Raw genomic sequence first — 26,016 nt, 5'->3', positions numbered from 1 at the left:
GACGGCCCCTGGGGGGCTAGCCCTTAGCGCGCGGCGCGAGGCGGAGGCTCACCGGTACCGTCGTCGTGCCGGTGAGGGACGGCGTGTTGCTGTCGGTGCCCGGCGGCTCGCTGTGTGTCTGTGTGGGCGTGTAGATGGTCATCGCGTGCTCGGGCACCGTGCTCTGGCCCGTGTAGTCCTGCGTGGGGTGGGGGTGTGGCGCTGCATACTCCGCTGGGATTCCGTTCTGCGGAGGAGGGGGGTACTGGGCGGGGGGGTACGGCTGGGCCATCGCTTCTGGGGGGGCTGTGGCCTCTTGGTTACCCTAAAAACGAGGAAAGAAATCGATGTTTAATTCACCTCCACGTCTTTCTCGTTCAGGCTGAATTAACGACCGTGATTTTGCAATAAAGTTCAAATTACGATAAGAAGGAAAAATAACAAAAGCAATAACAAGATTGGCTATCTTTGTCTGAAAAAGCCCAATAATAAAGACAATATAACTTCATAAAATATAAAAAGGAGAGCCTCCTGGAGACGTAGATGTACGTGTATAAAAGTATGCTGCAGCGTTAAACTGGAGGAAAACCCAGGTAGTGTTGAGTAGCGACACTTGAAAACATAGCAAAGGTTTCCAAGCTATGTTAACACGTCAGAGAGGGTAGCGTTCCAGAAAAGTGACCAAAACTCTCCTCTATCCACTCAAATAATGAATAATAGGGAACTCTCCACAGCCTTACTTTCTAAACCGATGCCTGCTCCTGTGCAGGAGCACAGAGTTACGCAATGAGAGCAGCCGATTATCTCAAAAATATGCGAATGGAGTGCGTGTTACTGGCTGTACACTTTCAAGATGATTGGTCGTTTTACGTAAAACGTTGAGTAAATATTCATACGGCAGGTCATCCTCATGATTATGTTCAGCACTGCTTACAGCATAAAAGCACCTGTAATTCTGCATATTTCCATATTGCCTGTGACTCCCCTTCACACAGGTGCTAGAAGCTTGGCCTCGGTACTGAATTTATGTTATTTTCAGAGGGCTAAATACTTCACACACTCCAATTCCATTGGACAGATTACAGACATTACATTTTGGTCCCACAATGCAGGTGTGCGTTCTCTCTGTTTGCTGGGGATACATTTTTTTATTTATTATAAATCATTCTTTAATAAGGTGATGGAAAATAGTGATAATGATGGCTATACACATGGCAGTTTAGTGCATATATCCAATTATCTTTCGACATATTCAAAAGGATAGGTTTTTTAATAGAGCAGCTCCAGATTGAATATTGGAAGACAGAGAAGCAGCAGCAGGTGAAAATGCTCTAAACTGTCAATTGATAAGCAATGCAAACATGGACAGTGCAGAAGCATCAGGGCAAAAATATCCATTTAAGCTCTGACATATTGTTACCATGGTTAACTGCAGATGGTCACACTTTATTTTCAGGTTTTGTTTATACAGGTTTGTTTATAAATTCAGTGCTAACCATGTATGACTTTCAGTAGTTAAATAGTGAGGAGGTGGTAAAAAGGTAATCAAAAAAAATTAAGTAAGTGATATCATTTAGAAATGATTGCTTTAAAAATGTACAGTTAACTAAGTGATGTACCCAAAACCAAAATAGATATCAAAATACCCAATTACTGTGCACTTCCTATGCACTTATAAGCACAGTCATTCTTAGTTAATATGTAACAACATATTTATAGAGTGTTATAACTATACGGCCCTTAAAGCAAATTATGACAGACAGAAGACATGGAGCAAGGAAAGAAATCCTCCCAGATAGCCGCAGTATTAAATACTGAGAGAGATTACCTGCAGGAATTCCAGCCCCTGGGACTATTCCTTACTGTATGTCAAAGCTGTTCAGATTCTCCCTGGCCTCAGTTAACATGTCTCTATTGTATTTTGAATTGCAGGGGGAAGCTGGAAGGAACCTGCCTTTGAATCTCATTTGCGGTTAATTTGTCCCTTCAAAGTAAAATTTTGTCAAGCTGCGTGACTTCAGCTAAAATTGGAACCTTTTTGGGGTCTGGTTTTTCATCTGGGCTCGGAAATGGCTGGGGAAATAAGTGCTGGCCAGCAAACGAAATAACTTGGGGAAAGGGCTATCATATCATGTTTCAGGGCAGATTAGAGAATTGCTTGATCATTATTACCCAACACACTTTATTTTGTAGAACATCGCTCGATAGCCGCGCAAGGCTGAAATGGGGGAATCTAAATTGCTCTCTTGGCAAGCATGAGGCGAAAGATCAATTAACTGATAAATTTTTGATTATAACCTTTGATTTAAATTACAGGTTTCTAATACTAGTGACCGTTTCCCTTACGTGGGTTTTTCTCCTCTTTATAACCCCCCACCTCCCTCTCCCTCGCTCCCTCTGAGAGAGGGGGTGTAAATGAATCTCTCTCTCTTTCTCTTTCTCTCCTTTCCTCTCTCTCTCCCCCCCCTCACGGTCAGTGGCGACGGACGGCGCGCTTCGTCATGACGACGTCTGGTCGCCGGCGGCGGAGTTTGATTTTTTTTTGCCGGTGGGGAAGAGGAGTCCCTGACGGTGACTGACAGGAGCCGGTCTCTCTGGGAGTCGCCCGTCTGCGGGGGGGTCATCTCCACTGTCAGCGCGTGATTGCGAGGGCACGGCCGGGGCGCGTACACACACCGATCCGGAGGGGGCGGGCGGGGCTGCGAATCACACCAGGGCAGGCTGTCCAGTCCAAGGGTTTATTTGAGGATATTAATCTAATACAAATCTGAGCTTGCCCTCTGAGACTCGGGCCTGACCCCCCCGATCGAGGACCTGGGGGCGCAGGAATGCAATAATCCCCCTGGCCAGGGGGAGTCGTCCTTTTAATTTCATAATTCCAGAAGGTAGGAGTGCGGTGAGCTTCTGGGAGCACTTGGGTCACAGAAGGGATATAGAATGGCCAGAGACCATGGGAGCCTATGACACCGTTAAGAACAATTTACCGCACCATTTTTTCCCACCTAAACCCAGCGCACTGATTGGTTTTCCCAGCCACACTGCTTTGAACAGTGAGAGCACGCCAGTCTCCCCCCAAGAGAAGCCTCATTCTGGAGCAAAGCATAAAAGAAAAGTATGATTAGCTGATAACCTCCCCAAAAAGGCTTTTTATGGCCCTCTGGCAGGGATTATGTATGTAGGGATGCTGCTTTATATTAAACATTTAAGAATAACACAAGATTTCTTCATCTTAATAAAAACACAGCACACATTTTACTCAATATTTTTATGGAGGTTTTATGGCAGCATCAACTGGGGACAATATTAACTGAACCAATAGTCTTGGTCCTAGCATACACTGCCTATTGTTACACTGCACAGCATCTGAGACACAGAAAGTAATAAGGACGGAATTTTCCGTGTTATAAATACAGAACTTCCAAGGCCACTGTAGCTGTATTGGCCCAATATCAAATAAAGTTTAGCCCTAATTGATTCTTCTACGCGATCAGGTTTCTTTTCACTGTGGGCAGCTAGTGACCACTGGCGACTGGTGATGAACTGTTTTTGTCAATCAGTTCACCGGCACCAGCCATTTTAAATCAAATGAAATGCAGCAGGCTAATTGAAAACATCAGAGCAAATTGCAGACTGAAAAATATCAAGCTAATATGCACTCTGTGGGCGGAGGATGAAAACGCAGCGAAGAAAACTCAAGACCTTAATTATGAGCTCTGGCTTTTAATGCAATCATATAATTGAGCAGCATTCATATTTTAACAGTCATGGATTTATTCAGACAGTGCCAGCGGCAGACAGGCAGAGTACACCTTCCATTTCCAAACAGGCCTGCTGATGTGTTTGGTTCACACACATCCTACTTTGGCCTTTTCCGCTGTGCAGAATTAGGATTAACCTTCAGTAATTCAATTCAGCTCAATTTTATGTGTATGGCACTTTTTACAGAGAGACTGTCACAAAGACGCTTTGCAGTGGCAATACAAAAGAAAAAAAAAATTATAGTGAAAATATAAAAGAAAAGTAAGGTGTTTGAAAACGGAAAGTAGCACAATAAAACAAAATTGAGCGACAATGAGAGGGAAGTATTATTTGATATGTGCGCGCAATGCCCACAGTAGAGGTTTGCCTCCATATTACCAGCGAAACAATTACGTGGGATTCCAATAGAGACCGCAATACAAACATGATGAATGCAATCAGGAAACGCAGGCCGAGCAAGCTGAAAAATTAGATCTTTAAATAGAAAAAGTGAGTGCCGAGCGGCGAGGAAAGAGGCACAAACAGAAAGAGGCAGTCTGTGAAATATAACAGGGGGTCTGGAGCAGGGGACGGTGAGAGACGGAATACGTTATTTTGCGTTTCTTTATTGTTATTAGCCTTTTCCACTGACTAAGCAGCATTGGCTTTCACGGGCGCACCATCAACGGACTAGAAAGAGGCTCAGTTTAATAAGAGTGCAGAGAATTGCATTAATGTAAATGTAGTGGAAACAATGAGAGCCACAGCCATTGACATGTTGGCAAACAAATGAGACTGTCCTCTCAATTAGGGAAATGCTCCATTATCCAAATGAAAAACCACTCTGCCGTGGCAGGCCGGTGCACGGACAGGCTTGGAGAGGGATGGGCCCCTGGGGGCCCCAAAGCAGCCCTGGGCCCAGATTGCTGTCTGACCCAGACTGCCTCTTCCCTGCCTCATAGCTTTCATATCCTCTCTCTCTCTCTCTCTCTCTCTCTCTCTCCCTCTCCTCTCTCTTGTTCTCGCTCTCTCTCTATCTCTCCCTCCTCCCCTCGCTCTCTCTTCCTCCCTCCTCTCTCTTGTTCTCTCTCTCTCTATCTCTCCCTCCGCCCCTCGCTCTCTTTCCCTCCCTCCTCTCTCTTGCTCTCTCTCTATTTCACCCACCCCCCTCATTCTCTCTCTCCCTCTCTGCCACTCTCTCTCTCTCTCCCTCTTTCTCTCTGCCTCTCCTTTTGGCATCTTCTTTAGTCTCTCTCTCTTTTGTCCTGCCTGTCCGGTTGAAAGCAAGTTCACTGCCATTATTTACATGGGCAGGAGCTAATACGCGTGTACAGGAACACAATGGCGTCCTTTTCTTTCCTGCTGCGGTTTCAGGAGGTAGTGAGGTAGTGAGGTAGCGGCCGAGCTGAGAGGGAACAGGACTGAACCGGGAGGGGGGGGGGCGTCCCTTAGCATGAGCCAGGCCCTGGGCGTCCCCAACCCTCCAATTCTGGGCTGAGGTTCAAAATGTGCCGCGGGGGGCGAGGGGGGCGGGGGGGGCGAGGGGGGCGGGGGGCGCTTTCAGAGGTGAGGGGAGAAATGGAAGGGAACTGCAACAGTGCATGCGGTTTGATTTACAGTCGCGGGCGCTAGCCGCCCGTCCCGTACAGCAGGGAAATGGGCTGGCGGCGCGCTAATGCACACCACCCATCACCTCACACTTGTTGACAGGCCGCCGTGAACAAAGGAGGCACGGACAGAGCATGTAAAGAATGGCACCCGGCCTCCTTTGTGAAGTTGGGGGGGAAAAAAATTGCTTGCCTTGAAGTTTTCTTTTTAATAAACCTAAATCAGAAATTGATATTTAATATATCTCCCTGGCGCCGGCGCCACGTTTTAATGCACTCGGTCCCCCCTTTCTTTCCGTGGGTTATAAAAAATGGCAGCATCCACTCGTTGGAACACTTGGATGTTATAAATGTGGAGGAGAGGGGAAGGGGGAGAGGCCGGGAGAGGCTGGATCAATGTGACTGCGGCTGCAACACAACAAAAAAAAACATCCCCAGATCCTTGTCGACAAATTGCGCTGGCAAATGATTTCTCCTATGAGCTAAATCATATTATCTGCGCCTCTATCAAGGGTGTCCCCGTCCGCCTCTTCCTCACCAAAATGCCGGCGCGGATCCCAGTCAACGCACAGTAAATGAGTTTATTTCCCTCTAGATGGGCGAATGCAGAGGGGGGGGGATGGATGCTGCAGATTGCTTCCTTAACCCCTTGTTTAAGCACGGCGAGCGACGGGAGTTATTATGAAAAACTTGATCATGGCAGCTTAGGACTGCCCAAGCCCTTTCTGTACGGGTGAGTGTGACAGATACACATGTCACTGCGTCCCCATATTGTGGGAGTCTTATCACTACGTTGTCAGTGGTTGATAGACGTCGGATTCATCAACCCCCCCCCCCCACCCCCACACTCTTCTTAGTCATAGGAGCATAACACTGAAACTGAACCAACTGCTAGGCAAACTAAGTGCCCTGACGCAGGCTGTGGAGGAGGAATGAGGCCCCTCCAGTGTCTCAACAGTGCACCCGCTGTCAAATCGGAAAGGAAATAAAGCGGAGAAAGAAATAGCAGGATTTCTATTATTTTCAGGACAAAGTAGTGCGACGATGTCCTTATTCTCTTTCATGCGTCTTTTCACTGAGGTGAGAAATTAATCATTTAAGGATAAATTGTGAAGAAAAAAAAGGGGGCGTGAAGCCGTGCGATTGGGCCCCGGGTTCGGCGGCACCTCGTTTACGGGGTCCAGATTAATGCGACTACAATAACCCATGCCGCATTAGCCTATCTTTAACCTTAGCGAACAGACTTTGAGATAAACTTCTCTCCAGCACATTTTTTATTTGAGTGATTTTAATAAGAGGCACAAATTATGTCCACGGGGTACAAAAAACTATTAATTTGGAGTTTAACAAGGGCAGCTTCCACATCCGGGACTGTTTACTGCATAAAAGTGGGTCCCAGTGTGGTAATTAAACGCCTCCACACACGGCCTGGCTCTGGGATACCGCGGGCCTGCCAGTCTGATCCGCCGGAGCGGGGGGCTGCTGGGATTGCCTGCCGCAGCCCGTCCAGCCCGTATCGATCCCCTGGATGCGGAGCGTGCTTCCCCCGCCCCGGGCCCAGGGCCACACCTCCAGCCTGATTACGGAGAAGCACTCTGCCGCTGCAAATTGGATTGAAAACCTTACTTAGGAAATCATTTCCAGGCAGAAATTTGGTTTCGCAATCACACGATCCCCTCCCCGGCGCCCCGCCTCCACGCCGGGCTGACGCGGGCTGCCCCGGGGCGTGGGCGTGGGCGAGGGGGGGGGGGGGCAGGGGGGCCCCCGCTCACGTCCCGCTCCTTATCCTAATCAGCGCCCGTCCCTTGCTGAGGTGAGGGGCCGCTGCTGATCCTCATCTCGAAATCGATCCTTTTTTTGTTTTCTTACGGGTGTGTGGGGGAGAGGGATCAGTGTGTGGAGAGTGGCAGCCCTGTAACTCGACGCTCCCTCCACACCCCGGCCGTGGGAAGTCCTTGTGAGACCCTAGACTGCTTTGTGTGTGCGGTGTGTGCGTGTGCGAGCATGTGCCTGTGTGTGCGTGTGCTTGTGTGCACGTGTGTGTGTGTGTGTGTGTGTGTGTGTGTGTATGGGCTGGGAGGAGAATGGGGGACCTGCTCTGGGTCAGTGGAGACTGGCTTTCACCACATCTCTGTGTATCAGTGTCTTAACCTGCCCTCCTGAGAGCCTGTCCAGAGGCTGGACTGCCAGACAGCTGAAAGGCTACTTTCTGCTCTTATTTTCTACAGTATGCGATGCTATTTTAAACATCACATACTGTAGGTAAGGGGCTTACATATGCCATACAGAAAGCCACTGTTTCTGTACCAGAGCCTCCATGCTAGCAAGACTAAATTACTTTACAAAAAAAAACCCCCCAAAAAAAAGCCCTTCACCTGGATTTGCTGTGAATCGGGCTTCCTGATGAATTTCACGGGGACCGCGCACCCTGGAGGGATTTCGCCTGCTTGGTGCGGGCGTGTGGCTCTCACACGGAGCCGAGCCCGCTGAAGCAGGCCGAGCCGGCGCCCGCGCAGGGCCGCGTTACCTGAGACCGCTCTGCACGGCGAACGCGCACGGGGGCCGCGGAGCTGGGGTGAGAGGCACAACCGCTCGCTTCCCCCGGCTTTATTATTATATTCAATAACAATTAATCAGGAAAGTGACACAGAGCCAAGGCACCGGGGAGGTCAGTAAAACGCTGTGCCTGAAATGGGAGTCTTACAAAGCCCCCCCCCACACCCCCCACCCCAGCTTTGGAGCTAAAGGCCCAGCCTGAGCACTGAGAGTCCTGCATTTTGTCAGATATGTAGAGGCGCACATTAAAGAGAGTAATATCAGTGTTTTTCCTTCTGTTGCCCGCGCTTGCCAGTGCACCCCTAGGACCCGCGTTACTGCCGCGCTGTCTCCGCAACTTCAGAGGAGCGCGCGGCGAGAGAAGCAGTAAACAGACATGCAAGAGCAATTTGCTGGGAAGAGTTCGCCAACGGAGGCGGCTTTGGACCAATCAGTCATTCCGCTTTTATGTCCAGGGCACATGCGCAAACACGCAAACGCATAAACCCACACATACAGTACATACACGCACCCACACGCAAACGCACAAACCCACACATACAGTACATACACGCACCCACACGCAAACGCACAAACCCACACATACAGTACATACACGCACCCACACGCAAACGCACAAACCCACACATACAGTACATACACGCACCCACACGCAAATGCACAAACCCACACATACAGTACATACACGCACACGAACCCACACGCAAACGCACAAACCCACACATACAGTACATACACGCACACGAACCCACACGCAAACGCACAAACCCACACATACAGTACATACACGCACACACATCCACACGCAAACACACAAACCCACACATACAGTATATACACGCATCCACACGCAAACGCACAAACCCACACATACAGTACATACACGCACACACATCCACACGCAAACACACAAACCCACACATACAGTATATACACGCATCCACACGCAAACGCACAAACCCACACATACAGTACATACACGCATCCACACGCAAACGCACAAACCCACACATACAGTACATACACGCACCCACACGCAAAGGCACAAACCCACACATACAGTACATACACGCACACACATCCACACGCAAACACACAAACCCACACATACAGTACATACACGCACCCACACGCAAAGGCACAAACCCACAAACACAGTACATACACGCACACACATCCACACGCATACGCACAAACTCACACATACATACACACACAAACATGTGCAAACAGACATACAAAAATGCACTAAGACCCGCAAATACACACACAAACACAGAGACACACACACACACACGCACAACAATCTCCGGGGTTTTCAGTCTGAGAGAAAGGGAAATGTCAGAGCGTTTTCCGGGTGCCCATGCGAGGCTGCAGAAACACTTGATGTAACACAAATTAAGCTCGGCGTCGGGCGAGCGTTTTAGCAGAGCATGTAAACATGGCTGAAAGTTGTGCTTTTCATCATTAATATTGATGCGCAGCGCAAACATCAGACAGGGAGAGGCTGAGTGAGGGCCAGGGATGATTTCCCAAAACACAGCAGACATTTTGTCAGTAAACAAAAATAACGGCGGTCTGGCTGGATCCATTTTAATTAGACAAATCACACGATTTCCCCACTCTGCACACACTTCTTCTCCAAAGCTCAGGCATTGCCATGTGTGCTAATTATAACCCCAAACCACAGCCCCTCCGCCCGACTCCACCACTCCCTGAGTCAATAACAAACTTGACGAAATGAAACTTTCACATTCTTCCTCTAATGATAAGGCGCATTCTCATACCGGCTATTCCCCAAACTGTCAGCCAATTACAAGATAATTTAAAGGAAATTAGCGAGGATAAAGTGGGAGATCAGCGCTGAAAGTTGTCCAGTACGCTTCCATTTCTCCCATGTCCTCAGGCAAGGCAATCTACACATGGCTCATGCAATTAAAACAAAATCAACAGAGCACGCGTGTTGAACAAAGGACAAGCATGAAGCGCGGGCAGCTACTGTAAGAGGGCCGTGCAAAATGGCGACGACGACAGAAAAAATTGCTGAGATGACACATCTGACACTGAAACCTCATCAATGCGGCTAATGGACCTGGCTGCGTGGTCTCCGTCTCTCCACCCCACAGAGGTGGACCGCGGACAGGAACCTCCTTTGATACCGTCAGAACGAGAGAGGCTGCAGGCGTCTCATCTCCAACGCGGTCTGCTCGCAGAGGCAACCGTGGCTTTTTCAAACGCGCCGCGGTGCGAAGCGAGGAGGCGAGCCAAACCCACAAGCCTGTTTGGCTCTCCCCTCATCTTTGTCCTCTCGCACGAACAGCGCCAAGCCCGTTTGGATATACTCGAAACGCATCCGTTATTTTAACGCTTAAAATATGGAACGGGACACCGAACGGAGTAACTGTTTTCCAGGCGTTTCCCCTCAGGGATGGCTCCTTAAATTTTACGCATCTGAGACCGAGAGCTGGCGCACTCAACAGGTACACAGGGCGAGGGCGAGATTCAGATTCATCACAATGCCACGCACGCCTGGCTTCTGTCACAAAAACATAAAAGACATAGAGCAGATTATGTTCCCTAATTACAAAACCCAAACGCCACAGAACGAGTAAAGCGCACAAACACCCCCCCCCCCCCCCCGCCCCCTGTCTCCTCCTAATCTAACCTCCAGCAGGACGGCCCCCACCTGAGCGGCTTCATAATTCCGCCCTGCCTAATTCATTCTGTCCCCTGACAGCGGTTTTTAATAACTTTTATTAATTAGGGCTGTCGGACGGCTCGTCGCGCGGAATATTATTTTACCCAGGGACCATTAGGCCGTTCTGTTCCCGCGACCGCGCGCCATTCCCCGCCGGCGGCAGCCGCCGGAGCGCCGATCTATAACTCTGCCGAGCGGCCCGCTAACGGGCCCGCCGCGCCGCCGATTAATCCGCCCCGTCGTGACAGCCGGAGGAATGGAGCCCCCGCCACCTGAGCGCCCCGCCACCCCCCCCACGCCACGCCGCCTCCGCCACGCGTCGCTCTGCCAGTTTATGGCCTTAAACGCGCCCCCGGAATTATCGCCATTATTTTTATTTACCTTTCCCTAATTCCTTCCCTCAATTTTTCTTTCAAATCCCGAGATGACAGGACAGCCGGCTGTCTATCTGGGCTGTGGTCTATGTGATGGGGCTGTGGTCTCGGTGATGGGGCTGTGGTCTTTGTGATGGGGCTGTGGTCTTTGTGATGGGGCTGTGGTCTCTGTGATGGGGCTGTGGTCTTTGTGATGGGGCTGTGGTCTCTGTGATGGGGCTGTGGTCTTTGTGATGGGGCTGTGGTCTATGTGATGGGGCTGTGGTCTATGTGATGGGGCTGTGGTCTCTGTGATGGGGCTGTGGTCTATGTGATGGGGCTGTGGTCTTTGTGATGGGGCTGTGGTCTATGTGATGGGGCTGTGGTCTCTGTGATGGGGCTGTGGTCTTTGTGATGGGGCTGTGGTCTCTGTGATGGGGCTGTGGTCTTTGTGATGGGGCTGGGTCTTTGTGATGGGGCTGTGGTCTTTGTGATGGGGCTGTGGTCTCTGTGATGGGGCTGTGGTCTTTGTGATGGGGCTGTGGTCTATGTGATGGGGCTGTGGTCTCTGTGATGGGGCTGTGGTCTTTGTGATGGGGCTGGGTCTTTGTGATATGGCTGTGGTCTATGTGATGGGGCTGTGGTCTTTGTGATGGGGCTGTGGTCTATGTATTGGGGCTGTGGTCTTTGTGATGGGGCTGTGGTCTATGTGATGGGGCTGTGGTCTATGTGATGGGGCTGTGGTCTTTGTGATGGGGCTGCGGTCTATGTGATGGGGCTGTGGTCTTTGTGATGGGGCTGTGGTCTATGTGATGGGGCTGGGTCTATGTGAAGGGGCTGTGGTCTTTGTGATGGGGCTTGGTCTCTGTGATGGGGCTGTGGTCTTTGTGATGGGGCTGTGGTCTATGTGATGGGGCTGTGGTCTATGTGATGGGGCTGTGGTCTTTGTGATGGGGCTGCGGTGTTTGTGATGGGGCTGTGGTCTCTGTGATGGGGCTGGGTCTATGTGATGGGGCTGTGGTCTATGTGATGGGGCTGTGGTCTTTGTGATGGGGCTGCGGTCCTTGGTGATGGGGCTGGGTCTCTGTGATGGGGCTGTGGTCTCTGTGATGGGGCTGTGGTCTCTGTGATGGGGCTGGGTCTTTGTGATGGGGCTGTGGTCTATGTGATGGGGCTGTGGTCTTTGTGATGGGGCTGGGTCTTTATGATGGGGCTGTGGTCTCTGTGATGGGGCTGTGGTCTTTGTGATGGGGCTGGATCTCTGTGATGGGGCTGGATCTATGTGATGGGGCTGTGGTCTCTGTGATGGGGCTGTGGTCTTTGTGATGGGGCTGGGTCTATGTGATGGGGCTGGGTCTATGTGATGGGGCTGGGTCTCTGTGATGGGGCTGTGGTCTTTGTGATGGGGCTGGGTCTATGTGATGGGGCTGCGGTCTCTGTGATGGGGCTGTGGTCTTTGTGAAGGGGCTGGGTCTTTGTGATGGAGCTGTGGTCTTTGTGAAGGGGCTGGGTTTTCCTTTGTTCTTTGTGTGCCGCCTGCTTCTGAAGGGCCAGCATTTCATCCCGCTGTCCTCCGGGTTAGGCCTGGATGATTTCTTCATTTCACGACGGGGAACATCGTGATGCAGGCCCTTGAACCTGCCTGAGCTGTTTACAGTTAAAAAGTGGACTGCTACCGCTGTCCGCTCAGTAACCGCTATGGAAAATGGCTCAGACTCGATCTAAAAATCCCGTCTTCTCCTAATGGACATTAACGTGAAGTCATACGTGGTTCATTACAAACACACACACACACACACACACACACACACACACACACACACGCAAGTCACAGGCATGCTCTTCATGAAAAAAACAATCTCAAATTCAAAAGCAATTGTTTCTTTAAAAATTCAAATTCCCAGTAAAAAAACACTCCATCTGTGAGAGGCATAATATAGTCATGAAATGAGTTTTAAAATTTCCCTTGCTGAAAAGAGCTGCTAATTTGCCATTTTAATTTGTATGCCGCATAAATGTATTTATATCTGGCACCGGTTGTGCTACCCTGTTCATCAACAATGTGCACTAATTGTCGTCTAATTGAAAACCCCAATAAAGTCTCGGTAATAACCAAAACCAGAGGGGAGAACCTGGGGTTGCTGTGATTACATTCACGACTTGACACAGCAAATCAAATTTTCATAAACTTTGAATTCCGCATTCACGCTCATTTTTCAATTTCCCTTCATTTTCCTGTCTGCGGAATCCTTAGCTGAACTACAAGGGACGCACAAAATATGCGATAAAACAGCACGTCTGTGTGTGTGTAAATGCGGTACTCCAGTTTCAAATCCTTAATCCCCCAAACTCCCTGCCATTTTCTGTGCAAGAGACATAAACGCATCCAGTGAATTAATTCAAGGACAGTATTTTAATGTGCATAACTGAAAATACAAACACATTTTTTTTTTTAAACTGCTGTAATATTCACATTCTCCGCTTTCAACAGGGGCACAAACGCTTGTCAGTTAGAAAGAATGGAAAAGGCTCACACCTGATTTGGTCTAACTGTGAATCGCCACTTCTCCTCTAACCCTGATCCTCATCCAGAAACCTCTCTAGCCCGGACCCACGCTGACATCATCATGCCATCACACAGACACAATGAATGGTTTTACTGTGGCAGCCAGACAGTGTTGTGGCACTGTTGTGGAAATACAGTATTTTGATTAATTTCACCTGACAACAATTTCATGAGGCGTCCCCTAAAGACATAATGAAACGTTCAGACGTGTCCCTCTGACGGAGGGAGGAAAGGGCCCCTCGCTGCTTCGGAGGTCCACTCGCATTAACCTTTTTCTCAAATCTGATTGGGCAGGGCTGGATCTCCTTCTTTCGGGAGGTTGTTTGCAGGAGTCAGACGGCGCAGTGCCCGCACAATGAAATGCAGAGGAATCTAATTTAACAGTTCAGCAAGCAGTGATCACCTGATCACTCATAGCTCAGGACTGGCTGGGCCGGGACACATTACATTTTGGCCCCCTGACCCCTGCGCTTTGGCCCACTGCACCCCTCCCCTCGGTCCCCCCCGCCACTCAGCCTGTAGAGAGGCTCTCACAGGGGGACACAGGCAGCAGGATGGGAGAGTGGGAGAGAGAGAGAGGAGGTGGGGGCAGGAGGAGCGGGGGAAAAATGGAGTGTGAGCGAATCTGCTTGTAATTCTCGGCGCGTCTCCGGTCGGGCCGGTTGCAGTTCCCACTAGACCTGCTACATGATATTCACTAACCCCGGTAACAATGGCAAACATATGTAAATCAGCCGCAGTGCCCGATTCAATCAGGTCTCGTCACAAAGGCACTGACACACTCCTCTCAGGCAGCGGGCCACTGACAGACAGGCCAGCCCGTGCCCACACAGGAGAGCAACTTCTGTCATCCCCTTTCTTTCATTATTTCTGTTCTCTTTCTTTCTTTCCTTTTTCCTGTCTTTCTTTCTTTCTCTCTCTCTTTCACCCTCAGCAGCCACGTCAGGACACAGACAAGCTCCTTTTCCCTCAATTTGAAAGCGCTGGGTTATTTTACGAGGGTGGACTGTGTTAAGTTAAAATGTCCGCCACTCCCTTCTGTACTGGAGCTTATCTAATCAGCAGCTAATTCCAGTTATTAAGATTTGAATGATAACTTTGATTCATTACACTTCATCTATCCCAAACGGTTAATTAACTGTCGTGAAGAGTTTTTTTCCCCATCATCTTCATCTTTCTTTCATCCCCTCCGGCACTTAAAAAAAGATATTATCAATATTAATGACCCGTGATGCTCGTCTCCTTAATGAAGAGGGTTACTAAGTACAATTATCTGAAAAAATAATAATATTGGCAATATTTAAAATCTCAAGAAAGCGTACATGGTACCGTAACTGGTTGATCTGTTCGTCGTACCTTTTAAGAAACAGCGGTGTCTGTCAGTCGTTTGATTGGCTGGGAACGACGATGACAGAATATTTCAGGCGGGATGACAGGGGCCGGTCCCTAACAGGCATTAGCCTCAAAGACCTGCCACTCAAACAGAACACACGAGTCGTGCACGGCCGGAGGCGGGATCAATTCATTGATAGGGCCAACGGCAGCGGGGGCCGGAGACGGAAGGCCCGATGGCCAAGGAGACGAGAAGGCCGTGCTGTGTGAACTTAAGTGTGGTTAATTAAGCCCAATCAGAGGTCTGAGGAAGAGACAGCCCTGCTCTTTGTTTTGAGGAAAATGCTGGTGTAAACACAGAACAGTGGTGGCGGCTGGGCCCGTGGGTGGGGGGGGGGGGGGGGGGGTAGTGGGGGGAGGGGGCAGGATGTGGCTCCCTTGCTGCCAAAATCATTAGGCTCCTGGTATGTTTCCCAGTAAATAACTGTACAACGCAGCAGTCTGCAAAAAAATGCAGTGCACTGCTAAGCAGAGATCCTTCAAACCCAACGTAAGCGTCTATCCCACGCGCTCGACAGAGGGCTTTCTCTCTCTTTTAATACCTGTCCAATCACACACCTGTGTGTGGCAGGGCTGAGCGGGTGTGCACGCGCCCCCCGCCCCCGCCCCGCAGGGTTATTAAGGGGAGCCTCCGGATGGGGGAGTCAGTGGCCCGGCCGGGTGAGTTCCTTAATGGAGACGGCCTGGTAAATCTTTCATGCTTTAAGACCGTTCCATTGTAAAAGGGCCTGTTGTGGAGTGATAACAATGCTGAATTATTCATTCTCCTCCTGCGCACTCACTCAGTCCCCACTCCGCTTCCGCTCCTCACCCCGGCCCCCGGGGACAGACTGGGCGAGGGAGGAGACCGTAGGATGGCCACCGCCTCCTCTAACGCACACGCCCGCCCCCGCCCCGCCCTCCGCCCTCCGCCCCCGGGCCTGCCTCCACCCCTCACCCTGGCTGCCCTGCCAGCCAGCATGCAGCTTCACCCTTACCCTCCCAAAATCCTTCACAGACTGAGAACGACGCCACCGCTCCTGGAAATCTCATGATACGTCTACCAATAGTAAAGGACAGCCACAGACAGACCACTGTACTTGGAACTACAGACCTCAACAACAAAAAGGAAAATGGCTGAATCTACACTTGAAAATACACTTGATTGAAAATGTGTCAAATTTAAATTATTACAATACAACAACATCAAGAACAAATTTATTTTCTTCAATGGAATCACCTTAAGTGGACTCTGGACCAGTAGCTAGGTTTCACTCTGTAAACCAAACCGATTCACGATAATCAATGAGTGAACAGTGGTGTGTGTGAAGGGTATCTAAATGGGGGATTTAGAGCGTTCCACCATACTAGAATTTCACTGCGATCAATTCTAATAGTAATCAATGGCATGAATTTTCCTCCAAGGTACTATTTCAAATCCCCAAATGCATGGGCTGAAAATCTCTCTAACACAGGCACACAGATGCATACATATACACGTGCTTACCTACAAAGGCAATACACCCATAAAATAATCAGTGTTCATTTTACTCAAATATGCACACATATACGTTTACACACGAGCCCTAACATGCACAGATACACAAATGTACACACACACACATGCACACACACACACACGCACACGCACACACACACACACACCCATACACAAAAACAAGCGCACGTGCTCACACACGCTTGTGAGCTGCGTATGCAGCCACAGGCAGACACACACACACACGCGCGCGTGCGCAAGGCGCCCTCGTTCCAGCCCGCCGTCTGGCTCCTCGCAGAGAGCAGCCCCTCTCCGTGGTGACAGCGGGTGAAATAGTGTCGGCGCTGAGGAGAACCAGCACCCCACTTTGCCCGAGTCACACTCTCCAGCTCCACGCAGGGCGAGGGAGAGAGAGAGAGCCGCCCGACACAGTAAATAAAAATACAATTTCCCAGAGTGACACTTCCATTCTGTTAGAAGCCTTCCGAACTGCCTGTAATTATTTTAAACATTCTGAAAGATGGCTTTTCCCCGCATTAGCCACACCCTCCACTCCTCATTCCAAAGACACTAGCACCTTAACTGCATTCCTGCCCCCGCCCCCCCCAAAGCTTCCCTCCCTCTCAACACCACATTTATAGTGTATTTGTTTCTTTTCCTGTAATAAAGGAGCAAGCAACCAGTTCAATTTTCATGCCATTCACAACACACTGTGCTGCCGCTCCAAACGACTCTGTCACCTCCGTACTTTATTACCAGTAGGCGCAGAGGCTGTTCAATAGCCAGACAAGACACTTGAAATATATACACACGGAGGAGAGGGAGAGGGGGAGAGAGAGAGAGAGAGCGAGAGAGAGAGAGAGAGAGGGAAAGAGGGTGAGAGAGGGGGAGAGAGAGAGATGGAGAGAGGACAAGGGGGGGGAGGAGAGAGAGAGGGAGAGAGAGATGGAGAGAGAGATGGAGAGAGAATTATAGCAAGGTCTGAAGACGCACTTTATATCGTTGTGTTCTTCTTTACTTCACCTCAATTGACATTAAAAAATAAGAGCACATCATGAATTCCTCCATTTCACTTTACTCTGTATCAAAGACCAAAGCCACTCATTGCAGATAAGCCACAATCACATTTTACAAACTGCACTAAGGAGAGAGCAACATTGCACAGATAAAGATTATAAATTCTTATAGCGAGCATTTCAACTCACATGCAAAAATGTGTTTTTTCAAATGCTTTTGAATTCAGCGGAATAATGTCATTTTCCAATTCATTTACACCATTCACTGGAAAACAATGATTTAAATTTTACTCATTGCTCTTAATTCCTCTATCCTTGTTAAATCCCTGGAGCTGATCAATCAGTAAACCAGTCAATATGGATCAAATCAGACACTCTAAAGATGAAAAGGCCTCTCTACTTGAAATATGTCAAGGAAATGAGATTTTAATGTTGCTTTGTTGGGTCCAGCTGACTGTGTGACTGATATAATCCTGGCTGCCCGTATACATCCTAACCAGTCACACTGGTGTCCACTGCTGTCAAAAGCCGAAATTCCCTCTAGCTGGAATCATAATTAAGATAATAAAAGCTGACTGCATAAAAATGAAAAAAAAAAAAATGTGAATGAAGGGTGACTTTCAAATGTCTTGACCCGTAGGTAACCCATCAATTCAGTGCACAGTACTGGCTGCTGTCTGTGTCTGTGCAGCAGAATCCTATGTGTGTGTGCTTGCTAGTGTGTGTGTGCCAGTGTGTGTGCGTGTGTCTGTGTGTGTTAGTGTGTGTGTGCTTACTAGTCTGTGTGTGTGTGTCTGCTAGTGTGTGTGTGTGTGTGCGTATGTGCTTGCTAGTGCTAGTGTGTGTGTGTGTATGTGTGTGTGTATGTGCTTGCTAGTGTGTGTGTGTGTGTGTGTGTATGTGCCTGCTACTGTGTGTGTGTGTGTTATTGTGTGTGTGCTTACTAGTGTGTGTGTGTGTGTGTGTGTCTCTGCTAGTGTGTGTGTGTGTGTGCATGTGCCTGCTAGTGTGTGTGTGTGTTAGTGCGCGTGTGTAATTGTCATTTTAAACCCTGCAATCATCACTGTTGGCCCTCTGAGCTGGGGCTGAGGGGTGGGGGGCGAGGGGCGGGGGGCGGGGATGTTGGCACAGCCGGCGCTGTGTAGCTGTTTTTGCTGGTCCAGTCGGGCTGCGGCTGAGTCTGTTCTCCTCGCCTGTCTCCTGGCGCTGGGCTCTGGCTACGCAGCCGTGATGGGCAGCGAGCGCACCCCCACACCCAGCCCACTCGGCTGCTCCCCCCTGGACCCCCACACCCAGCCCACTCGGCCCCTTTCCCCTGGACTCCCACACCCAGCCCACTTGGCCGCTCTCCCCTGGACTCCCACACCCAGCCCACTCTGCCCCTTTCCCCTGGACTCCCACACCCAGCCCTCTCTGCCCCTTTCCCCTGGACTCCCACACCCAGCCCACTCTGCCCCTTTCCCCTGGACTCCCACACCCAGCCCACTCGGCTGCTCTCCCCTGGACCCCCACACCCAGCCCACTCTGCCCCTTTCCCCTGGACTCCCACACCCAGCCCACTCTGCCCCTTTCCCCTGGACTCCCACACCCAGCCCACTCGGCCCCTTTCCCCTGGACTCCCACACCCAGCCCACTCTGCCCCTTTCCCCTGGACCCCCACACCCAGCCCACTCTGCCCCTTTCCCCTGGACTCCCACACCCAGCCCACTCGGCCGCTCTCCCCTGGACTCCCCCACCCAGCCCACTCCCCTGGACATCGCCTACTCAGGGATTCCTCCGCGTGCGGGGAGGGGGGAAAAAAAGGGAATTCTGGGATAATGTACGCTGAATAATTCAAGTGGCGTACCTGCCCTTTTTTCTGTTCGGTGAAAGCAGGCATTCACAGGGTCACCTGCAGAAGCCTTCACCTCTCAGACTGTGGTCCCATTTCAACACGAGCGCATGCACGTGCACTAGCACGCACAGACACTGCAGACATGAATACAGCGCACGCTCTGTGACTACTCACACCGGCACACAAGCATGCGCGCACACACCGACCTGTGCTCTCGCTTACATGCATATACATTGGAGACATCACTGTTTTGCACACTCTGTGGCCCTTCTTTTATAACCCAATACAACCAAAGATCTCTCCGGTTCCTCACTAATCCACTGTTTTCCAGTGTGGCCACAAGAGGACACAGACATTCACCTCTGTTCCCCTTTCCTTGCCAGGCTGATTTTACAATCCTCATTACAGCTGCATGGAAATGTCTCTTTATTATGTAAAAGGGCAGAGTTCCACTGAGGGCTTCTAGCCGTGGCTGCGCTACGGGAAAACTCTGACACTCTGACAACTCAATGGCCATGGACCAGACAGGGAAAGGTTAGGACCCCTTCACTCTCGGTCACAGAGAGCTTATACTGTCATAGTCAGGATGCTCCTCTTACTCACACACGCACACACAGACTCAGTCACATGCTCATTGGCTCTCTGACTGACTCACACACAGACTGAGTCACATGCTCACTGACTCACTCACACATCCATTCATTTACTCACCAATTCATGTATTTACACAATCACAGGTGCACATATATACACACATGTACACATACAGCAATGCACAAACACACAAACACACAAACACACACACACACACAGGGACTGTCTCAGGACAGCAGTTGACCAGGCAGACAGAGGTGGTCCCACCTGCCCTTTGGCCATTAAACACAGCAAGGCTGACAGGCACAGAGAGGGGTCCTGACCCCACTATCAGATTCCATTCTTCAGCCCTTCCACCTCTCCTCTCACGTCCGCTTAACTGTAGAACATGAATAATAGCTGTCGTGCTTGATTTGACCTTTGGAATTGGGATCTGTGATCATTTCTTATCTGTTGAATTGTACAACTCTGGGGGCAACAAAAAAAAAAAAAAAGAATGTTTGCGACTAGCCGGCAACGTGCCAACGTCCAATGGCCAAGTGTAGCTAGGCGCCAACATCAGGCATCTGGTATTTGGGGACGGAAGAGGAAAGGAAGGCCTCCGGTTTAATGGGATGAGTTGCAGGACAACCTTCAGTTTAATCAAACAGCAGTTAAAGGCAGAGGTGGAGAGGAGAGCTTTTAGGGCTGGGGCCATCGCTGCACAATGATGAAAGTCCCACATTACGCTTTAATAGTCACTACAAAACCGTAAAAATGCTATATGACCGGGGTTTAACGCAAGTGCCTTTAGTTCAACATCATTTCATTTGAGAGGGACCATGAATAAGTTATGAACACGAGTGTGGGTGCGAAAAAAACATTGGTGTATTTTTAATTTTGAATTGTTAGCGCACGATATTAAATCTAACGCGTTGCCCACTTAAAGCACAACATCCTTTAGAAGGCCTCTTATCTGTGCTCTGTGATGAAAGTCGAACCTTCCAGGAAAATCCATGCGTTTTCTTTCAGGCAGAGCGGATAGATTACACTCTCCGCCAGTGTTTCTGGGGGAGGCGCTGTATTTTCTGATGATTGTGATTTCAGAGGAGCGCTTATCAGGACGAGGGGGGGGGGGGGGGGCTTAAGCGTCTGCTTTCCATTTAGGATCCAGAACCTCGTCGGTTCTTATCAGCGCAGCCGAGCAGAGTGGTGATGGGCAGGAACCCGTTTAGAAACACGGCGGTTTCCCTAGCGAGGGAATGTGAGGTGATGCCTCCGCCGCCGCCGCCGCCGCGCAATATCAAACTCCAAACTCGAGCGCAGGCTGCACAAGAAAGGCCTCCCTATCAGAGGCGTTCGGGCGTGCCGGCGGAAGAGGAAGCCGTGCAGGGCCAGGCAGGGCTGGCTGTGGGGTGGGGTGCAAACACAGAGCCTTCCACCCAGCCCCTGCATCCCCTGCTGCAGCTGGGCTAGGAGATGAATGAGCGTTAGGTACGAATTTAACCAGCGCCCAGAGGTTGAAGGTCAGTTTTTAATTGAGTGTGTAGGAAAGGGAGAAGGGCTGTCCATCACTCCTGGCTAATGGGAATTCCAACAGGGTCAGGACTGCTGACTGTAGCAGGATTGCAAAGGAGGGCTCTTTTAATTTTAAACACTAATATCATATGTTACGCTGTTTAAAAAAGAGGGATTATGGAGAATAAACTGGCCTATCTCCTTTGACCACAGCTGGTTAATGAGAAAAGGCCCTTTCTCCTTGGCGGACAATTCATCATGTCAGATGTTAATATCCTTAAAGGTCAAACTAAGTCATAAAGAAAAAATATGCTTTGTTAAACTTTTTCCACACAATTTTTCCTTGTCTTCTTTTTGCAAACCTTATCACATACATAAAAAGCTACAGTGACCCATGCAGGCCTTAACAGCGATCTTTAGAAAAATGATTGATCATAATAATAATAATGGAAAAAAAACTGCTATTTATTTTGTCAAAGGCAAACAAGAAAAAAAGCCACCAAGAGCAAAATTGCCATTTCAGTTTTTTATGAACTAGAAACTGTCCTCACATGCATATGGACTAAGCAGCTAATATAACTATTTAATTAAAAAAACAGACACATTCTGAGTGAGATGCACAAATGAACACTGTATATGTAAGCAAAATACATTACATTGTTATGTTGTGAAGGTACTGTATATGGTTGGATTATTTGTAATGGGAGAGAGTGATTTGAAAGATAAAAATTTTGTTTACTTTTCTGTATGCACGTGCCACCATCCTGCTGTTTATGAAAGTAACAGATAAGGAATTTGCATTGAATGGCCCACAATTTATGATTCACTGTTTTTTTTGTACTAAATCATTTCTGTACAAATTAAATAAAAGAGGAAAATGAAATGCGGGATGAAGGAACAAAGCAGAGAAATGCATTTAACGGAAAACAACAATAAATCAGGAGGAGAGACAAAATCGAGCAAGAGAAGAAAAGAAAAAAGGCAAACCAATCAAGAGATGCAAGACACGCAAAAGAAAAAAAAAATACAATAAAAAAGATGGATACGGAGGAATTAGAAACACAGAAAGGAGAGCAGAAGGGAAAGAAAGATTCTAAACATTGGTCCTGTCTGTGACAAGTGCCACGTTTGTGCTTCGATCCAGCCTTCCTCTCGCGCTAATGACTGTCAACACGGCAAGCAGGGCTCTGAAGGGAGAGAAAATTACTCGCTGAAAAGCAATTGACTGATCCCCATCATTTCTCAAGGAACCAGTGACCTGTGAATATTTCATTATGGGAAAAGTCGTGCGGCCCATACGAATGGGGACCCGGGGCTCAAACTGCCCACTGCTGAGCCGTGGTTTGGGAGAGGCGGTGGCACAGCCAGCCGGGCCCGTCTCTTTCAACCCCCTCGCCTTCATTACGACACAAAGACAGGCTGCGGAGAGCGGGGTTTACATTCAGAGGCCTGATATACTGCCATCGGAGGGACGTTAAAAGGAAAATGAAAATGAAACAAGCAGGAGAAAGAGAGACAGAGAAGGGGGGGGGGGGGGGGGGGGGGGTGGCGGGGGGTTTGTCTGTAACACTTGGGCCACAGCTTATATCCTGTGAAACTGGACCACCTTCTCCATTTATTTCTATATTAGCTTTAGATGTGCTAGCCACATGGAATTGTACTTCTGCTCTGCAGAGTCCGTTCTAAAGAGATACACTTAAGTTAATTGCCAGTAATCAGACCAGTAGTCGTCTATTTGGAAATATGCTGCACTAGAGGATGCTGCTACGGGACGTGCAACCAAGCGATCTTCATTTCAGGCCTCAAATAAGCCCTAAACACATCTGTCTCGCCCGTCTCCCAGCCGTTAATAATAACCGATGTGGAGGAAAAGATGGATTTGACACCCCTTTCATAAATAAAGACCCGCCAGATCAATGGGTCGGCTCGTGAGCGGCACGAGTCAAATGCAGGCATTCTTAACCTTCTAAACTTTATTCATGTTCCTACTCAGGGAACAAGAAAGCCTCGCTCGGAGTGCGAGGGAGGAAAAAGAAAAACGACGCGTGACAATCTGCCTTTCTAATTTGAGCTTGATGGAGGAGCAAAGTTTCTGAAGCTGCTGTCAGGAGGCTCCACTTGCCAGAGTAGGCACTGCCCACGATGCAGGGAGAAGCACACGCTGAAGATGGATACTTGGATTAAAGACATTAGGGCTGGTAAACAAATGTTTTGTCTGAAAACACAGAAGGCTCTGGTGTATTCTCTGGCAGATAAAACCTCAAAAATCCGACAACCATTTCTCTTTACAAAGTTTGTCTAAATAATTGACGTGCCTGTATATCTTAATACAGTGCATGCTCCTAATTCTGTGGAACAAAGATAAACAAGTAAGACTACAAAGGAAAGATGGTAATGTGATGAAGAAGCACTTAGTCACAAACTATGTTGGTTTTCTCCTCAAGCAATGAATTGCATAACCACACCATTTTACCATGAAGCGGAATAGCCATTGTTAATGGCAGACATTTTATGTTGTGGTGTTCTGGCCATATGTTAATTTGTTTTGGGATTATTTTATTGTCTATTCCTTTCAATTCCTTTCATACATATAACAGAAAAAACATCAAAGTGAACAATCTAAACATAATTACTGAAATAAACACAAAAGGGAAACAAAATAAAAACATGACAATATTGAGTAAATTTGAATTAAGTTATGTGTGAGTGCCATAACGTTTGGGACAAAGACATACATATAATATATAAATATCAATATATTTTTTTTCTTGATTTGGCTCTGTACTCTAGAATTTTAGATTTGTAATCAAAAGATTCACATGTGGTTAAATATAGCTTCGCTTTCAGTAAAGGGTATTTTTACAATAGATTATGGTTTCACCATGTGGGAATTACGAACCTCAACAAATACAGCCTCCCATTTCAGGGCACCATAATGTTTGGGACAAATGGCCTTACAGGTTTTTCTGATTAGTCAGGTGTGTTCAATTGCTTTCTTGGTGCAGGTATAAGAGAGCTTTCAGTATCTATCTAGTCTTGATTCTAAGCTTTTGATTGCCTTTGGAGTCAGCATGAGGACCACAGTCGTGCCAATGAAATTTAAGGAGCCAATGTGAGGCTGAGAAATAAGAAAAACAAAAAACAGTCAGAGACAAAGGCCAAACCTTAGGCTTACCAAAATCAACTGTTTGGAACGTCATTAAGAAAAAAAGAGCACTGGTGAGCTCAGTAATTGCAAAGGCCTGGTAGGTATGACTGAAGAATTCTCACCATATAGAAGAAAAAACTCCAAACACCTGCTCTACAGATCACAAACACTCTTCAGGAGGCAGGCGTGGATGTGTCAGTGGATTTCGCGAACAGAATTACAGAGGCTAGACTGCAAGATGCAAACCACTAGTTAGCCACAAAAACAGGATGGCCAGGTTACAGTTTGCTAAGAAGTACCTAAAACAAGTGGCAGAATTCTGCCTAAAGGTTTTGTGTTCAGATAAGATTCACTTCTATCAGAGTGAACACCCATATTTAATCAAATGTAGGCTACACAAGAAATATCTATTACTAGTAAGCTTAAGTTACAGCAAATCAATCCTGAAGGGTGGGGTTGAGCCCCTCTTTACTAGTTTTGATATCTTAATTCCTTGATGGTTATGTTTTGGAAATTTGACAACATGGCTGAATTTTGCTAATATTTTGCTAGTTTGATTTGTCAGTCTGTTGCTGTTAGCATTAATTTCAGTGAAGGAGATTCACTCCCTCCTCCACAGCATGTGTGTCATTGCTAAACCTATCAATAAATCTTTGTTTACAAAACATTAATATAATGTTACAGTGACTTGAATGCAGTACAGTAGGTTGGCTGCATTCATTAACATGTTCATATAATATCATTACATTATAAGAAGAACCTACAATTAGAAAGCACCCATCTTTCCATCATTTGGACTTAACATTATCATATTTAAATGTGTTGGCAATTTGGTACATGTGTAACACTGGCTGCTGACTAAGATCATGCAAAGAAACACAAGAGAACAGTTAACTGTACAGCTGATATTGCTGCCTGTTTTCAATCTTGAAATATGCACACCGTTTCAAATTAGTGAAGGATGGAGCAAAAATATTAAAGTGCAATGCAATTTGTGTTTACTACCCAGGGATTTTATTTCTGTAATTTTCAAGGAACAAGCCCAAATCTCATAAAATCACATGAACTGTACAGAAAAAATATCACTACTAAGGATTCATTTCAGACAACACGTCTGAAACAAATGCACTTAAGGTTTTGTTGGTATGAACTGAATCAAATCAGAATCACAGCGAAAAAAGCAGCCTATGGTTGGCAAATTGTTTTGTGTTCATTTAATAATATTCTGCTGCCCAGCTAGTCACTATAATATACGATGTCATCAAGAACTGATTCAGTTTTACTCACTCTGGTATTCACGTCGAGTCGCACTGTGGCAACTGTGTCCCAGTATACCTGTGTACACCAATTAGAAACAAGCAACAGCATATGCACATAGCCTGCGTTTTTACAGTAGTTACCCTAACAAAAATAATAAAACTATAAAAGACTGCTCAAAATTAGGCTTGCCATAGTATGTTTTCACATATTGTTTTGGAATTATAAAGTCTCCAACTTAGAACACGTTCAATACTTGATTTCCTTTTACTTTGTTGTTATTTTGCAATAATTTCATTCATTC

At 48.0% G+C, this 26,016-nt stretch overlaps 1 protein-coding gene across 10 annotated transcripts in view; it reads right to left on the bottom strand.

Moving 5' to 3' along the window:
- The window catches only part of rbfox3a (RNA binding fox-1 homolog 3a), a 401,085-nt gene that overhangs the window by 52,238 nt on the left and 322,831 nt on the right, over nucleotides 1-26,016 (bottom strand). For all 10 annotated transcript variants that reach the window (XM_035404693.1, XM_035404691.1, XM_035404684.1 and 7 more), the window contains one exon: nucleotides 53-304. In XM_035404693.1, coding sequence (XP_035260584.1) covers nucleotides 53-304 — 252 coding nt within the window. The remainder of the gene's footprint in view (nucleotides 1-52; nucleotides 305-26,016) is intronic.

The sequence above is a fragment of the Anguilla anguilla genome, chromosome 2 (genome assembly GCF_013347855.1).
Source record: "Anguilla anguilla isolate fAngAng1 chromosome 2, fAngAng1.pri, whole genome shotgun sequence".
NCBI classification, from domain to species: Eukaryota; Metazoa; Chordata; class Actinopteri; order Anguilliformes; family Anguillidae; genus Anguilla; species Anguilla anguilla.
Note: the sequence above shows the minus strand (reverse complement) of the source record. Positions and strands in the feature narration are given on the sequence as shown.